The sequence below is a fragment of the Ostrea edulis genome, chromosome 5 (assembly GCF_947568905.1).
Source record: "Ostrea edulis chromosome 5, xbOstEdul1.1, whole genome shotgun sequence".
NCBI classification, from domain to species: domain Eukaryota; kingdom Metazoa; phylum Mollusca; class Bivalvia; order Ostreida; family Ostreidae; genus Ostrea; species Ostrea edulis.
The window spans coordinates 48,988,493-49,008,629 of NC_079168.1; the positions used below are offsets into that span (position 1 = coordinate 48,988,493).

General features: G+C 36.0%; 1 protein-coding gene across 1 annotated transcript in view; it reads right to left on the reverse strand.

The window, feature by feature from the left end:
* The window catches only part of LOC125651136 (uncharacterized), a 96,037-nt gene extending 76,123 nt beyond the window's left edge, over positions 1-19,914 (reverse strand). Inside the window, exons 1-9 of the mRNA XM_056166095.1 lie at positions 19,840-19,914; positions 19,325-19,477; positions 15,295-15,611; positions 14,034-14,186; positions 10,430-10,571; positions 5,065-5,235; positions 4,109-4,251; positions 619-786; positions 51-94 (exon numbers count right to left, since the gene is read on the reverse strand). Of these exons, the coding sequence (XP_056022070.1) occupies positions 51-94; positions 619-786; positions 4,109-4,251; positions 5,065-5,235; positions 10,430-10,571; positions 14,034-14,186; positions 15,295-15,611; positions 19,325-19,453 (1,267 nt within the window). The 5' untranslated portion in view covers positions 19,454-19,477; positions 19,840-19,914. The remainder of the gene's footprint in view (positions 1-50; positions 95-618; positions 787-4,108; positions 4,252-5,064; positions 5,236-10,429; positions 10,572-14,033; positions 14,187-15,294; positions 15,612-19,324; positions 19,478-19,839) is intronic.
* Between the last annotated feature and the right edge of the window lie 223 nt (positions 19,915-20,137).

A 20,137-nucleotide genomic window follows, 5' to 3' on the forward strand; every position in this document is an offset into this window, starting at 1 on the left:
TAAGTTTTACTTTAAGAGCATCGGATAGGTTTGCAGTAGAATATTCTTACATTTTATAACAATTGTGAAACAGTGCAGATCCACAGATTCAAATCTGAAAAAGAAAAGATGTTTTCATGAACTTTTATAGGAATTGCGATATACTAATTGATTACAAGATTCATTTGAGATACTCGTTCTTATTCTTTAGATTGAAACTTTCTGGGACACAAGAAATTATATCAGTCAGCCTAAAGACACTGCGATCATATTCTTATTTCCAATAGGTCCAAAAATTTGAAATGCCCTTCTTCAGCTCACTCACAGAGCACACTTTATCTGGAATGGGTCTCAATCATTCGAAGGTCACAGTGGTCATGTTTTGTGGAAGTCCCATAGTTCCAAAACGTTCATATAACAATTTCTCTTACAATGTCTGTATCACTTTCGTAACAGAACACATTTATAAACATTCAACTGCAAAAGTCGAAATGCGAAAAGTTAACGCCGATGAGACAAATAAACAGAAAATGTTTTTCATGATATTAAAAAAATCTCTTTAACATGTGGCCGGTTATCTACTACAAATAAAGCTGAAGCGGCAAAGCATTACATAGTTTTCCTGGTAGCATTGGTTACCCGAAATTATCTTCAACTCTGGCACAAAGTATATCCTTCCCTGTGTCGGCTTCGGTCGGAACCCACGTCACCGTTATTTTAGCTTTTCGATCACTGCCTAAATACGTGATAGCCGTCTGATTCGTTTCTCTTCCTCCGGTCCTAGTCACGTCAAACATTTCAATTTTCCTAAAATGTATGAAGAAAGTTGAAGATAACGAACAGTGATCAATTTCATAACTCCTATGAGTCATACAGCATTTGACCGAATGACAGGTTATATTGGCAAACTAGACCATTACAAGGACCATATAATTTGCGAATGGCTGACTTTAAACGAGGCTATTGACACCCCTGTAACATCAACTTGTTTCTCAGTAGCCTGCCTCGTTAAAAAAAATTCAAGAAGGGAAATACAATGTAAGTAAGTGAAATACAATATAAGTCAGAGCAAGTTTGTCAAATTGTTTAAATATGGCATAACATGCAGCAAGCGCAGCTATGCCCACATGCTTTATCTACATATAATTTCATAGAATTTACATCTGTAATCAATCTAGGGGCATAAATGTATCTCGTTTGTCCATGAGTTACAAGATTATCTGTGGTCTGAAGACTTTACTGCCAAATTACGAGACAGTCCTTTTACAGAAGCTTCCTGTATAATTTCGTATATTCATGCAAGTTACTGAAAATTTTGAACTCTCGGTGTCTTCCACATGCAACATTACTAAAATGATTATAATTATCAATATCTTAATCCCTTCGACAATTAACTCACAAATGCAAGGCCCCAGTGAAAATAGAGTTATCAATCCTGTTTGACCTTAACAGTATACAATAATAATAAATGAACATGTGAGGATAACTAACAGTGATCAATCTTACATCTTGTAAGGAATAAGAAAATTAAGAGAAGGACAAACAAGGATTTCTAGACATACAAAAGATAGGAGCAGGTGCCTAGGATGAGTACCATGCACTGTTGGCCGGTCACAGCCGCCGTGACCCCATATTATGATCAGGTAAATAGAGTAATCCGTAGTTAAAATCAGTATGTAAAGAACGGCCTAACGATTGGTATGAAACACGACAGACTGCATTCGACTCAGTAATAGCTTATGATTGCAAATTAGATCATTAAAATTTGCGAAATGCTGACTTTAAACGAGACTGTTTAAACCCCTGTAACATCAAGTTTGTCAGTAGCCTGCCTCGATTCAAAACTAGATCACACACAAATCATGATCTCGCGTATCGAATAAGATAATAGACATAAACACCATATGCAAGTGATAATGGAATATTGCTACACAAATACGGGATGTTGACGATGGCAAAACTGAATTCTTCTCATTTGTCATTAAGTCGTGTTGTTAGTTTACCGTTGTTATCTATATTCAATAAAATATCCAGATATGAAGCAGATTTGAAAGACTCTGTGGTATCTTTTACTTCCAGCTCACTGGTATATATCGATTCATGTCGCTGATAAAACGTACATGTATATATCTTTTATGTTATAGAAAAATCATACTTAAGGACATAGGATAGCCAAAATAATTTTGTTACAGAATTTTGTAAAACTATTTGTAAGTGTTTTGATATGGCTAAAAACTCATATTTACAACAAAATGTTCACATGAAACGAAATCAAAGAATAGAAAATCCCACGTAAAAGGGGCATTATTAAAACATCTTAGGGTCATAGGATACCCTAAATTTTGGTCGCATCAAATAAAGTTTTGCGGTGTTTATGTGGGAATGTATATTATTTGATCAAACAACAATGTAAACCCGTCATTAATACATGAAATGCAACAATAAAAACATTGATTATATCAGTAAAGATTTTTTAATGATGCAAAAATAAAAGTGGTTTCATAATTTTGTGGTATATGCATTTAGCAATATCAAAACGTTGATAAAGAGTTATAAAAAATTCTATAACAAAGGTTTTGGACATCCTGTGTCATTAATCATTATATAATATTCATATCAAGTGATCGGTCATTCAGAAATTACTTTGTTAAACACCACTCTGATTAATCGGACAAGTACCCTGAAGTTCATATTAAAAAGATGCTGGAGTTGACAATGTAATCCCACCCCGGGTATATCCAGAGGTCCGTGTTTGCCCAGCTCTCTATTTTGTATTGCTTATAGGAGTTATGAGATTGATCACTGTTCGATATCTTCATCCTTCATTCGTATTCTCTGACTATCAGGCCTGGAGGTTATAAAACTTTTATCGTACTCGTACTCAAACTCAGCCATTTTTGTTTTGGGTATAACTCTGAGCAAGCTTTGAAACATACTCGAAAAATCTTGAGCATGTACTCCATTTGAGTGTGAGAATGATTTTATAAAAGTTTTATAATCTTCACTTTTGAGTATGTGTATGATTTAGAGAACATAGTTTGAGTCTGAGTATGAGAATGTACTCAAAAAAGTTTTATAACCTCCAGGCCAGGTCTTCCAACAATTTCGTTGGAATTCCCATGGGCACGAATTTGTGCTCCTTCATTAGCTGACCTGTCTTTATATTTTTATGAGGCAGACTGTATTTAAAAACCTCCGCATGAGAAAAAAAAAAAACCAATCCCTTGCTGTGACCTTCAACTAGACATTTGGATATATCGACGACGTTTTATCTATCAACAATAATCATTTTCACTCATATGTGTGATTAATGTTCGTTATCTTCACCTTTGATACGTCAATTCGATATATCCCAGTGATTTCTACATAAAAGACACCACAGTCTTCCACATCTGCTTCGTACTTAGATATTTTATTGAAAAGAGGTGTTAACGGCATACTAACAATTAAACTTTATGACAAACGGGATGACTTCAGCTTTCCCATATTTATGTAATAATATTCGATTATCATCTACATTTGGTATTTATGTCTATCAACAGTTTCGATACGCAAGAGCTTTTTCTGCTTATGATCAGTTTTCAAATCGAGATAGGCTACAGACAAACAAGTTGATGTTAAAGAGGTTTCTCATTTAAAGTCAAAATTTTGCAAATTCTGTAGTCCTTATAATGATCTTATTTACAATTACAATCTATCACTGGATCGAATGCTGTCTGACGTGTTTCATACCTATTGTTAGGTTGCTCTTTACACACTGATTTTACTACTGATAACTCCGTTTACCTGGTGTGACCAGTCGACAGGGGGTGCTTACTCCTCATAGGCACCTAATCCCACTCTGGCATATCCAGGGGTCTATGTTTTCTCAACTCTTAATTTTGTATTGCTTTTAGGAGTTATGATTGATCACTTGTCGTTATCTTCACCATTTAACTGTGTGGTCTCTGAAAATCTCCGGACTTTCATCGTCCTGGTCCCTCGGTTTTAATTAACAAATTCCTCTACGCGAAATGGTCCTTGCAAACAAGTTTTCATGTACTTTTAGAGTACATTGTTTGATACGTTTGGTTTTTACTCCTAGGAATGGTATTCAGAGTACTTCATTAAACAAACATACATGAATTACCTAGCAGGATCAGGTGACGTTGGTCTTGCGTAATAATCAACAGTGAATTCGACCCCCACATAGATAACAAATGTCTGTCTGTTGGATGGAGTTGGATCGACAAAGATTGGTTCGTCAGCATGCTCCACGATGAATACAAAAAACTACATTGAGAAAAGGAAAGTTGACGATGCCTGCAGGGTGAAAATCATAACATTTCTAGCATCCATTGTATACTTCAAATTCACTTAGTGGCATCTTATTAGTGTCACAAAATTGTTTTAACATATTTCTTGTCCTATACTAAAAATATAAGATCTATAAATCTCATCCTAATCCAATCCTAATAAAAACAAAATCCTTTACTGTCTGGGTTCACAAATGTTCTATTTTTAGTATATGAATATAAAGCCACGTGAAAACAATTGACTAGTATCAGGCTTTAAATTATATAAAATCATAGAAGGTAAACATACTTTAGAAGCAGAAGAAATTAATTTTGTAAACCCCCCCCCCTGTGTTACTTACAAGCGAAATTCAATAAATCACTTGTATGTTTCCAGGCCCCTGGGACTATTTTATTTTTGTTTTCATTATCTGCTATATCATGCAGCATATATGGATGTCGAATATGTTTTCGGGTGTCTAGGCACGTAACAAATGTTTACATTGGGAAGGGAGAGGGGCAGTCGGACATGATGACTTCCCAATTTTCAAAAATTCCTTACACGCAAAAACAGAAAAGCTCAACAGATGTTTTAGCCTAAATGATAGTGAGGAATCGGGGCGAACATTCGTCGTTCACTACATGGGACCCTCGTGAAAGGCTGGATCAATTTGGTAGAGTTCAAATGTCACAATACGTCATACAAGAGTTGAAATTCTTTCCGTTCAACTCAAATTACACGAAATCGTTAGCGGTATAAAGTGAGTCGTTCAGAGTGAATTATCTTTTTTTAAATAAGTTCCTGCCTTACCTGTACAGTGACTGCGCTTAACACGTGTGTATATGGCATTTTTAAATCATCTTCTCCGTGTAGTGCTACTAAGTGGGGCGGGTAGTCAATAACAGTAACTGCTATAACACCGGTAGAATTCTCCATATATATCCCACTGTCGCTTGTATCCACACTTATTGAACAGCTTTCCTGCAATTTTAAATTATTGATTCATCTGTGAATTTTAGATTATTTTTGGATATTGATGGTGTCTTTATTGCACAACAGTGAATTTCGTCTGTACACTCATACGCTGTCGTTTATCTGCGCCGACTGTGATGTGTTTGGATGATGTAAAATGGCCAAATTCTTTGAATAGCTTAAACTCAGTACCTGTGCACCAGCACAGGGGATGCTTACTTCTCCTATGCACCTGATCCCACCTCTGGTGTGTCCAGGGGTCCGTGTTCGCCCAACTATCTATACTACTCAAAATTTGATAAGGATCGTAGATATTTTTCTGTTTAAAAAATTAATAACTGCATAACTGGCAATATTGTGTCCAAGTGAAATCAAAAAACGTCTTCAACAAACTTGCACGTGCATTTCATGCCATGGGAAATGCGTTTCTCATCACAGTTTATGCTTTTGCTACCATTGTACGATTTTCACTCAGGCATCGGTGTCTGAGTCTTTCTAAAATTTCAAACTCACTTGAGTGTTTACACTACGTTTATCAACACAATGCCCCCTGAACGTGTAAGACGTCGCCTGACGACAGAACAATTGGGCAGATGTATTGGAATGCTTGACGCTGGCTATTCACAACGTGACGTTGCAAATGCACTAAACGTCAGCCAGAGCGTTGTAAACAGGGACTGGAACCGACAGCAAACTTTTGGTACGGCAGCACACCGACATGGGGGTGGTCGTCAGAGGTCGACAACCCAACGCCAAGACCATTTTGTGGCTCTTCAGGCACGACGCCATCCCTTCTGGACAGCAACCAGCCTATGTAACGACCTCCTGAACGCCTCGGGGGGTGAATGTGTCCATTCAGACGATACGGAATCGGCTTCACAATGCAGGTCTCAACTCGAGAAGGGCATGTGTTCGAGTCCCTCTGACTGTTCGACACCGGCGGGAGCGATTGGACTGGGCTGAAGATCATGTCACTTGGACACAGAACGATTGGGTTCAAGTTCTGTTCACCGATGAGTCCAGGTATTGTTTGGACTTTACATACAGGAGGCACCGAGTGTGGCGACGACAACGTGAACGTTTCCATGATGCCAACATCAGTGAACATGACCGTTATGGTGGTGGTTCCATCATGGTCTGAGGTGGAATCAGCAGGGATGGAAGAACAGATCTTCATGTCCTGGAGAGAGGAACAATGACGGGGGTGCGGTACCGGGATGAGATCCTCGATGTTTACGTCAGACCCTACGCTGGTGCTGTTGGCCCTGAGTTCATCCTGATGGATGATAACGCCCGTCCTCATCGCGCCAGGGTGGTGGAGCAGTACCTTCAGCAGGAGACAATTGTCCGTATGGACTGGCCAGCGCGTTCGCCGGACTTGAACCCGATTGAGCATGTATGGAACATGCTGCAGGTTGCCCTTTCACGCCGTAGAGCACAACCCACGACTTTGGCAGAGCTCGGAAACGCCCTCGTGGAAGAGTGGAACAACCTTCCCATTGGAAACATCCGGGTGCTTATTGACAGCATGGCTAGACGTTGTCAAGCCGTCATTGATGCAAGGGGAGGCCATACCCGGTATTGACACTTCATCGACTAAGTGTAATGATGGACTATCCCCAAAAACTGTGTAATTCTTTCTCTGGTTTGCTGTTAACTTTTTGTAATGAAATGCCTTTTGGTGTTGTTATCAGATTTCAAGCATTCCGTATTGATAAAAGTCCATGCCGTTCATGAATTCTCATTCATAACCTGAGTAAACACGTTTCTGAGTCAAATTTATGTCTTTTGTTATGTTAGTGGTAAATTACACACATATAACCTAGTGATCCTTATCAGATTTTGAGTAGTATAGTTACCGGTGTGATGCCTAGTCTACAATACAGACACTTACAGTAAAACTTATACGGTACCAATTTTGATGCACCAGATGCGCATTTCGACAAATAATGTCTCTTCAATGATGCTCAACCGAAATGTTTGAAATCCGAAATAACAATGAAGTTTTAGAGCTATTATAGGGAAAAGCAGTGTGCCAAAAAAGTGGAGTCAAATTCGTCTAAGGATAAGAGCTATGCGTGAGGGACATAATCCTTAATTTTGAAATGAATTACTAAATTTTATAACAGCAATTAAATATACATCCGTATTTTCAAGCTAGTAACGAAGTACTTAGCTACTGGGCTGTAGAGACCCTCGGGGACAGTATGAGTTCTCAAATGCGATTTGATGTACTGTCGAGGGCTCTTATCCAAAATTCATGAAAGAAGTAGGGAAAATGGCGTTGAAATAGGAGGGAAAGGGCGAAGGTCATTGCTCAATACATTTGAAGAGGGAGGGATGATTGGTGACAGCAATCTGTGTTCATTGGATTAGCAAATGCAACAGCGATCAGCGGAGAGGCGAAGTAAACTGTTTATATCTGGACGCTTTTTGAAAAGCTACAGAAGGTCTGTTCAATGCCTGCACAGTGTTGCTAAATGCTTGAAGTAACAATCTATCCATTTGAAATGTGGTTCGTGCTATTTTGCCATATATACAATTGCATGAAATGTAAATTAAAACACACAAATTAAACTTTGTTTTATTTCATATGGTCTATATTACCAATATGCTAAATCTTGAATATAGCCCCCTCCCACCTTCATCCTAATCCTTCCTATTGTTAACTAGAGATTGTTTTAATGAAAAACAAATGTCTCCCCAGCTCCCCAACTTGGAAGTGCTCCAAATGAAACCTCCTTCCCTTAATGTACTGCATGGTATAGAGGAGAAAGCATGAGCAGGAACATAGACATTATGAACTCTGATACGCCAAATTGGAGAAGTGTTTGCAAACTATTTTACACCCTCCATCCCTCAGATCTACTATACTTTTAAGGAAAACAATTGGATCCTTCGGTCCCTACAATATACACATCTGTAAATGGCATTGAAGTATTGGACAAAATTTCAAGTCTATCGGATAAACCATATAGAAGAAGCGTTCACAAGCTATTTTAACATCATCCACCCCTCTTAGATCTACAATAACTTTTAAGAAAATAATTGGATCCTCCTGTCTCGACAATTTGCACATCTACAAATGACAATGAAGCATTGTACAAAGTTTCAAATCTATCCGATAAGACACAGAGAAAAAGAGTTCAAAAACTATTTTACATCCTCTCCCTCATGCATAGCTCTTATCCTTGGACGAATTTGGCTCCACTTTTTTGGCACGCTGTTTTTGGTATATTTAGCTCTAAAACTTCATAGTTATTTCGGATTTCAATCATTTCGGTTGAGCATCACTGAAGAGACATTATTTGTCGAAATGCGCATCTGGTGCATCAAAATTGGTACCGTATAAGTTTTACATTATGACCCCTGGGTCGAGGCCTCTGCTGGTGGACTGTTAGTCCCCGAGGGTCTCTACAGCCCAGTTGCTAAGTACTTCGTTACTAGCTTGAAAATACAGATGTATATTTAATTGCTGTTATAAAATTTAGAAATTCATTTCAAAATTAAGGATTATCTCCCTTATGCATAGCTCTTATCCTTGGACGAATTTGGCTCCACTTTTTTGGCACGCTGTTTTTGGCTGTATTTAGCTCTAAAACTTCATAGTTATTTCGGATTTCAAACATTTCGGTTGAGCATCACTGAAGAGACATTATTTGTCGAAATGCGCATCTGGTGCATCAAAATTGGTACCGTATAAGTTTTACATTCACTATAACCTTAAGGATAACGATTGGATCCCCCTGTCTCGACAATATGCACATCTACAAATGGCAATGAAGCATTGTACAAAGTTTCAAATCTTTCCAATAAGCTATACAGGAGGAGAAGAGTTCAAAAGTTATTTTACATCCTCCACACCATCGTAGACCAACTATAACTTTTAGGAAAATTGTCCCACCAAAATGCACATTTACAAATGGCAATAAAGCATTGTACATAGTTTCAAATCTATCCGATAAACCATGTAGGAGGAGAAGCGTTCACAAGATTGTGTGACAGACAGACGGACGAACAGAAAGTACAAAAACAATGTCTCCCTCTGAAAGAGGGGAAACATAAATACCTACTGAAGCGGCAAGCCCCTGGGAGGTATGGTTATATTGAAAACTCGCAATCGCCTGACCCACTTGGTAAATTCATCAAAGTTGAAACACACAATATGTTCGTAGATCCTCTTATTTTTTTTTTTTTTTTGATAATCGTGTATCAATACATGCAGAGAATAATAATTATGCAATGTGTATAGACTAGCCTAGGTGTGTTCACGAGAGTTTGCACCCGTCCCCTACCCCTGTTCATCGGCTGGTATAATATTGATAAGCAGTTTTGTTGCAAGTTCATATAAATTACGCTGTAGCTATCAAGCAGAGTTCTATATCAACATCATGGAAGGCACCCATCCCATCCCTACATCACTCCCCTTTATGTGCGTTAGTAGCATGCCATCTGGTCTATAAGAAAAAGACATTTGAAACTGTAAAATATCCAAACCGCGACATCAAAACTTGGTTTGGAATCCAAAGCGAAAGATAGTACCTGTAATTATCCACACCGTATCATATTTGTCGAGAAGTATATACAGTGATGCGAGTTTTCAATAATTCTATTGTATGGGAAGCATATAATTTCTTATATATCTTATCTGTTTTGCCGTTTCGTATTTTACATACATTGAATATTAATTTGATAATCACAAATGAAAACTTAGTAAACGGTTAAGATAACATATATCGATAAACAATTGTGTCAACGAGTGATTCATATACATTTTTAACGAATTGAACACGCGTCGATATCATTGAAATGTACGTATATTGAAGTAATTGATTAAATCCTCCGAATGTTTAACATTATATTTACCGTATTCTCAACCTGTAAAGACACATATAGCAGGCACTGTTCTACATTTCTCGCCATTTTCACCTCATCCAAACACGTTACAACCAGCACAGATACACGACGGTGTCATACATGTCTTTTAAAAAGATGTACTAACGGTGTTGCTTAATGTGATGGTCTAGCTAGTAGATCCTATTGAGAAATGACATCTTTAGCTGTAAGTTACTATGATTCATGATGAACGCTGATACAATAAAAAAGACCATCCTTAAATTTGCATATTTCGATACTGAAAGTCTCATTCTAGCAACAACAAAAAATCTAAAATGTTTAAGTCTTTAAACAACAGATGACCAACCTTGTCAACCACCGTGTTTGGGAGTGTATGGAGAGAAATGGCTGATCCTGCTTCGACGTATTGGGAAAACCGACAGAAAATTGCGTCATCATCCTCGTCAATAGCAGTAAGATGTATATTGTATGTTCTGTTCATTCCAAGTCTGTCAATGATAAAATCTACATAAAAAGTACAGACATTATTTTACGGGGAAAAAAATTCACTTGTAAGACACATGCGAGGCAAACAAAATATTCTAATTGATGTTCTGCTTGATCTAACCAGTTTACAAATGCATTGTAAAACATGCTTTAGAGTATGGTTAGTTGGTTGGTTGTTTGTTTTACATCCCGCTGAGAATTTTCACTCATATTGCGATGTCACCAGTTGTAGGTGAAGTACCAAAATTTAGACCCATGCTCAGCGCTTACGCTTGTAGCAGTGAGGTTCATTAATGTGCCAAAGTCTGCTTCAATATGGGACCTCCTTTTTAAGATTATATCCGAAAGGCTTGTGAATCTGTCGAGCGTTTGGCGAAGGGGCAATCGCCATCTATGGTTTGTGTTTGTTTTGTTATTATTCTCTGTTAATATTTGGCCACATTATTTCAAGTTCTACACCCTGTATTTCCTATAAATATACTTCTGCTATTGCATCCAAACTTTTTAATTATAAACAAACTTTGCAGTGCCTAGATATAGACCATCTTATACTTAATCCACCTATGTGTTCTCGCTCTTCATCTTCTTTCAACTATAGTCCAGTTGGACATGCCATTACTGGTAATGTTGGTATAGTTGAAAATGAGGACCTCAAATCACTTATTCTAAAAGGTTCTAAATACAGAGAACCTCGGTCTTTCAATTGGCAACAGAACTTCATCTCTATTATGATTTATGTCGAAGATTATGCCAGACGATGTGAAAAGGAAAAACTTGATACATTGTCAGAATGGATTAAAAATATAAGAGGAATATTAAAATCCCGCATTAGACATATTTAAACAAAAGTACACACCATCTATCCTTCTGTGTTTAGTAAATCAAAAGTGATAAAAGAATTAGATAGGTTACATGAGGAATGTGTTTCGGTTCCAGCTGACAAAGCTTGTAACAAAATTGTCTTTGTTTGTAAGGCTCATTATTACAACTGTATTTTAAGCGAACTTGGCATTAATTTCACTTTTGGTAATCGTACTTATCAACTGCCCTTTCAAACGATGATATTCTTCAACCCAAGCACCTGTGAACTACATCTATAAAGGAAAAATTATAATGTAATTACCGGTATTGATTATCGAGTGTTTAACCAGAACCGTAGCCGGCCGGCAATTTCAAAACGGGGGAGGGGAGGGGAAAACTAACTGGGAACAAACCACCCATCTTAGTGTTTGACCAAATATCCACAGGAACCTGAAGTATGGACACTACTACCAACACCCATCCCCCTTTTTCTGATTTCTAATAAATATTAGGAAATGATATAGTATAGACCCCTGCTATGATTATATTACAGACAAAATTACCAGTTTCTGTGGTACGTAGGCTGATATAATATGAATAAGTGCCTAAGATAATTTTTAAAACATTGATAGATTAGTATTCTGCCGTTTTCACGCACGTGGTTAAGCTTTCCGGAGCCTAAAAAATGTAAAAATATACAACATAGATCCGAGATTCATGGTTCGAATTTCCTCCATTGTTTATAATCAATTGTTGGAGAGAGAGAGATCAAACTAGAATCAATTGTTGGAGGGGTATCATCTGTTAATAGGCTTCATATACGATTTCGCTTTAAGGTATCTCATGATGTGTATTCGTCATTATTTGACCTGATTATCACATATATGTGGGAGCTGGAACAAGTTTTCTGTCCGCCTCCCTTCCCGCTTTCTACGGGCCTGTCTGCATGTTAAGCATACATCAAAATATTTATAGTTTTAGAAGAAATGTTTCGTTGGTTAGAAGAATAAGCTTTCTGTCATATTTTAAGTTTACATGTATATGCATGAACTCACTAACCGTTAATCTGTTGTGACCTATATTTTGATTGGTTAATTTGGATTTTGAATTTCCAAATTTGAATCTCGTATTTTGAATTTCGAATCTCGTATTTTGGATTTCGAATCTCGAATGAGCCTTCTGGGCTTTCGTACAATTACTTCCAAGTCTCTACCACATGTATCATAAATTATGATATTGAAATACACGTCTAGGATATAAATATTAACAATATATTAGATAAATAGAAACTGTAAAATTGTGCAGATATTAAACCATCCCTTGGCCACTAAATGTAGTCTTTTCCAAACCCTAATAAAATTTGAATATCATACAAACTTAAGTGGAAAGGTTCAAGTAATAAATGTATACAAGAAATATGTTTGGACCAATGAAATAAGTATTGGACCAGTACCTACACAGTTAAATAAGGAGCTAACTACCTTAAGATAAAGTAATCAGGATCTAATATATGTAAATGGTATATGTTCAGAGATATGTGTATAGAATTCCAGATGTTGAAAGTCGAAATTATCTTTTTAATCGGCGCTTTGAAATGGATAGAATATATAAATTATTTGTTTTTTATTGATCGAATACATCCGATGACTGAAACAAAATGAAAGGAGGTCGTCAAAGTTACACCAAAAAAAAAATAAATAAATAAAACAGGGGGAAAACAAAAAAAAGGAGGAAAAACCGACGCGTTGCAATTCATGACGCTTTATTTCATATTTTGATATTTTTCCAATAGATTCTTTAAAAAGTATCCGGGCGTTGACCGAGTTATAAAAATCCACACTGTAAATGCCCGGGGACTTTCAACTCAATGGTGACATCATATTTGCTTGCATGCATGATTCGATTATTGTGACGTCACATTTGTTTACAAATACTACCGTCTGCTACCGAAAATGTATACGAATGTGTGCTTCTAGAAAATTGAAAATACGTAATGAAAACGTTTTTGACTGAATATAGTAGTATTGGGACATAAGCCCGCCCTAGGTCGTTATACTGTTCAAAGCGAACCCATTTACTGAGGTCCGCTTTGCAGTGCAAAATCAATCCTGGACGGGCCGATATTCAGTGAATAACCTTTAAATAGCGTGCATAATTTTACCATTTTCCTATGTGGTCGTGGATTTAGTACATCAATTAATATGGACCCTACAATATTTCATAATTTCCAGTCAAGAAGAGAGGTAGATTCCGAGGTAAAAAGAAAGCAGAGAGTCTACCTCGAGAATTTTTTACGTCACCATTGCCGGTGAAGGGCTTCAAAATCTAGGTTTATGCTCCGGATCGAGAGTCAAAGAAGTTGGGTATACATACATGTACGTAAAAATGTAAATTATTACACTTTTCTGAATTTCTTATACAGCTTTTGAATTCATTATGGACTTGAGAAGGTACCTTCTTTTGGGGTCTTTGTTTTTTGGGTTGGTTTTTTTTTTTTTTTTTGGAAAACGTGCGGGAAGGCTGACCTCCTCCAGTACCTAACCCTTTCCCCAATTTTGCGCCTTAGTGAATCATTCAGCTTCATGTCCGCCATTCCAAATTTTGGATTCACCCTGTTGTTTGCTTTACTTTGCAGGAAGAAAAGGGTAAGATAGACGACTTACTTGAAGAAAGGTTTCATCTGAACGACTGGGCTCCTGTTTGGGTGCTTAGTGTCGCTTCGACTGTGTGAATTGACTTTCACCTGCATATGCCATTTTGGTGGTTGTGTTGGTGGTTTGTTTAAGGTCAACTCCAACCAAGAGTGTCCTTCATATCTGTCAAATAACTAAACTACATGTTGATTTTTGCATATTAATTTGACAAATTTTAAGAATTTTAAGAAGACTTCCTAGATATAACTAAGACATCAGGTCGTTGTTTATAGAGTTTTGAATTTACACTACATAAGGATGATTGCATATCAATCTGACAAAATGTAGTATTGTGGCTCTGAAGAGAAATGTTTACCTAGATTTTCCTACTTAAATCCCAGTCGTCGTCTCATCTTAGTTTCCAAGGTTTGTAGTTTGATCAACCTTGAAACTACTATATGGGAACATTTGCATATTGATTTAACGAATTTGTGTCGTGGTTCTTGAAAAGATTAATATCCTATAAATCGATATTCCTATATATTTTGACCCTCAATTGTGACTCCATCTTTGTCACAGGGGTCATACCATGAACACAGTTTAATTTTTTTTGTAAAAGGAAGCTTTCGCCTTTCCAATCACATGTTTCTAATGTTATCACTTTTATTGTTAACTATCGTTTAGGAATCACTATCTTAATTGATTTAATTTTGTAACTTGTACCTTTGTATGCCCTTTTGCCGCAAAATTAGAATAAATTGCATATAGTTATTTCCTATGGTTCTTAAGATTTTCAAACGCCTCATCTTAGATTTACTATTTGAGTCTATTTCACAATGGCTTTTGTTTTATACATAGTGGAATATTATTTTACCTAAGACAAAACGTGTGTCAAGTTTTGAATCATTCAAAATGATGAAATAAACCCAGTACTTCTGGAGAAGAAGTTGAAAATATGTAAAGTTATATGACGACAGACAATAATGAAGCTCATTTGAAAATGAACTTAAGAGATGGTGTTTCAATAAAAGACAATTTCGGTATCGCTTTACTTACATGTATGTGCATGTAGCACTGCAAACTCGGCAAATGTCGGTTTTTAAGAAGCAAAAATGCCAAATTCAATTTTGCTTGTTTTATTTTTCCAATTTAATATGTATCATAGTTTGACCATAAAGTTTATTTTCTTTTAATTAACACCTTATTTCATAAATGAATTTCTTTCACTGTCAAATCCAATTAAAACATTAAATTAAAATGCAAGTTAATATCTTATAGTGCGATGACCTACATGATGTCTACGTATTGAATTTCCTCAGGAATTGGAATAAAAATATCCGCAGTGTCGAGTTCCCATTCTGCCATTGGATTGACGCTCTCCACTTTTTCCGTTAAGTTGGCGGCGACAATCGGAGATGTATCATTGGTATGAGCAACGTCATGTTTGTCTTTCCATTCCATTTCCCAAGTACCAAAGTACTCCTCACCGTTCGCAAGCAACATACTTTTCCTTGATTGCAGTGTGCTTGACCTTGTCCGGCTTCGTGGACAGTGAACACCACACGGTCCTTTCCCTGTCTTCCACCCGGTCAGAAGTTTTATATGTACCTACATAAAATTTGTTCCATATTTCAATCTGTTTCCTGATGCATAATGTGTGATTAAATTTTTCCCAATAGAATGGGACCAAACTGAGAAACTATCTAATCTGTTTATTTCATGAATTCAACGTATGAGATGAACGAAATATGACCAAAACCTTTTACATATTCCTTAACATTCCCTCTAATACATACCGTATAAATCATCAATGATTCAACACAAATCCCTGATGTATTGAATGTGAATTAAAGAATCATAGTCATCGGGAAATGAGATTGAAGATAGGAAGTTAATTTTTTATGCTGCATAACAAATATACTTAAATAACATTTTCCGTCTGTATATTAATGATAAAACATCCCAATCATTTAAAGAGAATCAAAATCTTGTATACTAAAGAAAAAATTGAGGTATCGAAAATGTTTGAGTTTTAACAAAATATTCTTCATATATAGGTTTTAGTGACAGGAAATCCTTCGGTAAAGTTGTTTATGTTTCATGAATCGGTCTCGAAGCGGGTATCCCCCTGTTTGTCTACATTATTTGTTTCGCACCTACATTTATTAATATCTCACAAGCGGTCATCCCAGAAGCATACAGAAGCTGACCATTCAGAAGGACTATTGAAGGTGATCGGCGGGAGAATGACATATTTTGCATAAATTATTGGTTCTGTATTTTTTCATTGGGTCTAGAAGGGAGTTTATGTACATAAGATGTATACACACAATCCACACTTCAGGTGCGTGTGGTCATAATACATCCAAGCTGCGTATAGATAATAAAAGATGTGTGTTATGATGATTATTTACTTCAACCAAAAGTCAACCCACCTTTCAAACCTTGTTCCCCAACATTCTAACGTTACCGTCATTGAAATTCTGCTGTTCATTTTTCTTTGTTTCTGATGTTCTTTTTTGCACAATTTCAGATTCATATCACCGGTCGCGATAGCTCAGTGGTAGAGCGTTCGCTTCGTAACTGGGAGGTCGTAAGTTTAAGCGCCGCTCGTGTCATGACCGCGTCAAACCTAAGACACTTAAATAGGTAGTGAATGCTCCTTGAAGTCCTTCGCCAAACGCTCGGCATTTAGAAGTGAAAATTACGTGTCATTCGAATATGACCTTAAAAACGGAGGTCCCGTGTCGTGGCAGACGTTGGCACGTTAAAGAACCTTCACTGCTACGGCCCTGAGCGCCAAGCATAGGTCTAAAGTGGTACTTCACCTACAGTTGATGACGTCTCAATATGAGTGAAAAATTCTCGACGGAACGTAAAATCAATCAATCAGATTCACATCAGTTTGCCTGATTTTTCCATATTAAGGGACCGGTCAATATTTATTTGGGAGTTGGGACCGGTGCAAAATGCAATAGGACACACATTTATTTTGACTTACATACTGATAGGACTCCAACTTTTTATAGTCAACACTGATTGGACAGCTATATTTTTTTGCAAATGTAGCAATGAACAAAACATATTATAAAGTATTTTAAACTTTTCATTCAACTATCTTACAAACAATAATGCTGAATTGTGTGCATGCTTTATTTCATGTCCAAATTGAATATACTAGAGACAATTTGCAATAAAATACTGGACCTTTGAAATTTTTCAATATTAAAACATGTAATTAAAAAAATCACAAAAGAAGTATTCAGCTGTGAATAAAATTGCAAAAACGTGTAAGTTTTACATGGAGTATGGATTTCAACCATAGAAAATAACATAAGGATACAGACCAGAAATTAACCAAAGTCTTAACACATCTATAATAATTTGATAATTTGCCAATACCACCTACCATTGGGTCGAATGCTGTCTGACTTGTTTCATACTGATTGTGAGGCCGTTCTTGGCACATCGATTTTGGCTACGAATAACCCCGTTTTCATGATCAAGATATCGGGATCACGGCGGATGTGACCGGTCGACTTACTCCACTTAGACACACCTGATCCCACTTCTGGTATAACCAGGGGTCGGTGTTTGCCAAACTCTCTATTTTGTATTGCTTATAGGAGTTATGAGATTAGTCACTGTTCGTTATCTTCACCTTTCATATTGAGAATACTAAGATGTGAAAAATACTTGTAAGTACATGAGACAACAATTAAGTAAAACAGTAATTTAAAAAATATGCAAAATGTAGCACTTTGAACAACAATTTAAGAAAAAAAATAAGATGAAAATAATGAGATTTGTAACTTCGCTAGACAAATTACTAAACAAACATGATAAAGTAAACAAACGACTCTCAGGAACTTGAATCCTTCAGCTGATATAACAATGGAGAGACAAATTTTAAGTGATTATTATGAAGAACTCCAGAGATTTTTAAAATGAAGTAAAATGTAGTTTAATCTTACATGTATATTTATTTATTAGATAGGACACATACTTTTTTATTACACATCTGCTATAGGACAGCAACGTTTTTGGTATTTTTAGAAGATAGGACAGGGTTTGTTTTTTTTATTTTTTTTTTTTTTTTTTTTTATATACAAATGGTAATATGAATGTACTGGTCCCAACCCCCCGATAAATATTGACCGGTCCCTAAAGTGTTATATGGCTTTACGGCGACCTGATATGCGCCATGTGAATCGTATTGATTTTGCCGAATTTTGCTTAAGCCTGTTTCGGATTCTGTTTCCAGGTCCGTGGTCAATAATTGGCTTTATTTTATTTAACATATTGGTTAATTCGAGTACATGTACATTTATTGATTGGAAACATTGATATACTGTTTGATTGTCATAATGATTGATTCATTAACACATTCATTGATTGAAAACATTGACTGATTCTCATATCATTTGATTGAAACTTTGTTTGAATGATTGATTGATACATTGAACGGTTTATGATCTTACATACTAACTTCCCAAAAGTCGATGTAGAATATGTCATTAGTTCATTGATATAATGTTTGTCAATTTGTCATATTTAATTAAAGACAAACCAAAGACTGCCAAAAATGTGTTCTTGATGTTGTAAGTTCTAGAAACAATTGGTTTTAATCGTTTTACAATGTCTGTTTGAAGAAACAGAAAACTATTTTATGGATAGATACTGAATTACTCGGCGAGATATTCGAAGTAAAATACACGATTATGCAAAAAGGTGGCCATATAAATGTAGAGCACCTACAATAACCTCCAAAGCCAATTCAGAGAAGCATGCGAATTTTTACATTTGTTACTTTTGCAAATCAACTCAATTCCCATAGTTTTGAAAATATTTTTGTTGTTTCAAAATATCAAACTGGAGACAAAAATCATACTGGTTTAGAATTTTTACAAGGGAAATTCAAATATTAAGGTAAACAATATCACTCATTGTCTGTTCTCGAAGTTAATTATATTTACCATGCATGAAAGCAAGAAAGGCCAAATTTGTTCAACAAAAAGCGTTGTTGAATACAGTATTTGACCACCGAAATTCAAGAAAATAAAAAGTATGAATGGAATGAAGACACAGTTGGAAATTAATGAAAGCTCCAATTGTTATTAGAATGTTGGTTCGGGCAACCTATCGGTGAAATCTTCGGGAAAGTAAATTCTATCGCCAAATGGATTTGCGGATAAAAAAGCTAAAGTTTGAAGCATAGTCGAAAATTAACTTAAATGCAATAACACTACGTTTATTCGCAGTTATAAATTTCTTTTGCATTAAATATCGTCCAATTAATTATCAGTTCCGGTTTTTGTTACCTTTAGAGTGTCGTTATCCGCATGATCCCGGTATGTCGCAAAACTCATAGATCCGCCATAGAAAACTGTTGTATCTTTGGCCGCACAGAATCCAACAAGAAGCAGCAACAACACAAATGGTGGTGACATTGTCACACGAAACACGTAGGGAATCTGAAATAGAAAACAAATGATTAAAAGACGATAAAAGAGTTTCTCTACCTAATGATTTTAAAATAAATTAAATGACATATAGCTACTTTGTTTAACATATTGTCGTACTGAATATGCTTGAAGTATAAATGAAGCTCTTATCTTCTATAAATTACGCTGTATATTCAATTCATTGTAGAAGATATTAATTTTTTATTGAAGATAAAACATGTGCCGATTTTAAATATATATATATATATATATATATATATATATATATATATATATATATATATTCCAAAATCGAAACGTTAATTGTTAATAGCATGTATTATTCAAAAGAACCCTGTTTAGCAATTTACAGAGTGACTGTTTGTACATACCGCGTGGTTCTTCGTGTTCTGCTACAAATCTCTCTGGCGATGTTTCTATGATGAATTATTTTTGGTAATTTGATATCTTTTAAATCTTTTGGAACATGCCCACTGTTATTTATATTTGGAAATCAATTTCTGATAGATAATTCAATTGATTATCATCGCATTTTTCTATATTGGGGATTTAAAGATACATCACGGATAATCCTCGGAGGTGCTCCCCGCCATGTTTCTACAGACTTAGTCCAAGTTTAAAGTAAATAGATTTTAAAGACTTTAAAATATTTATTTGCAAATTCCTTGG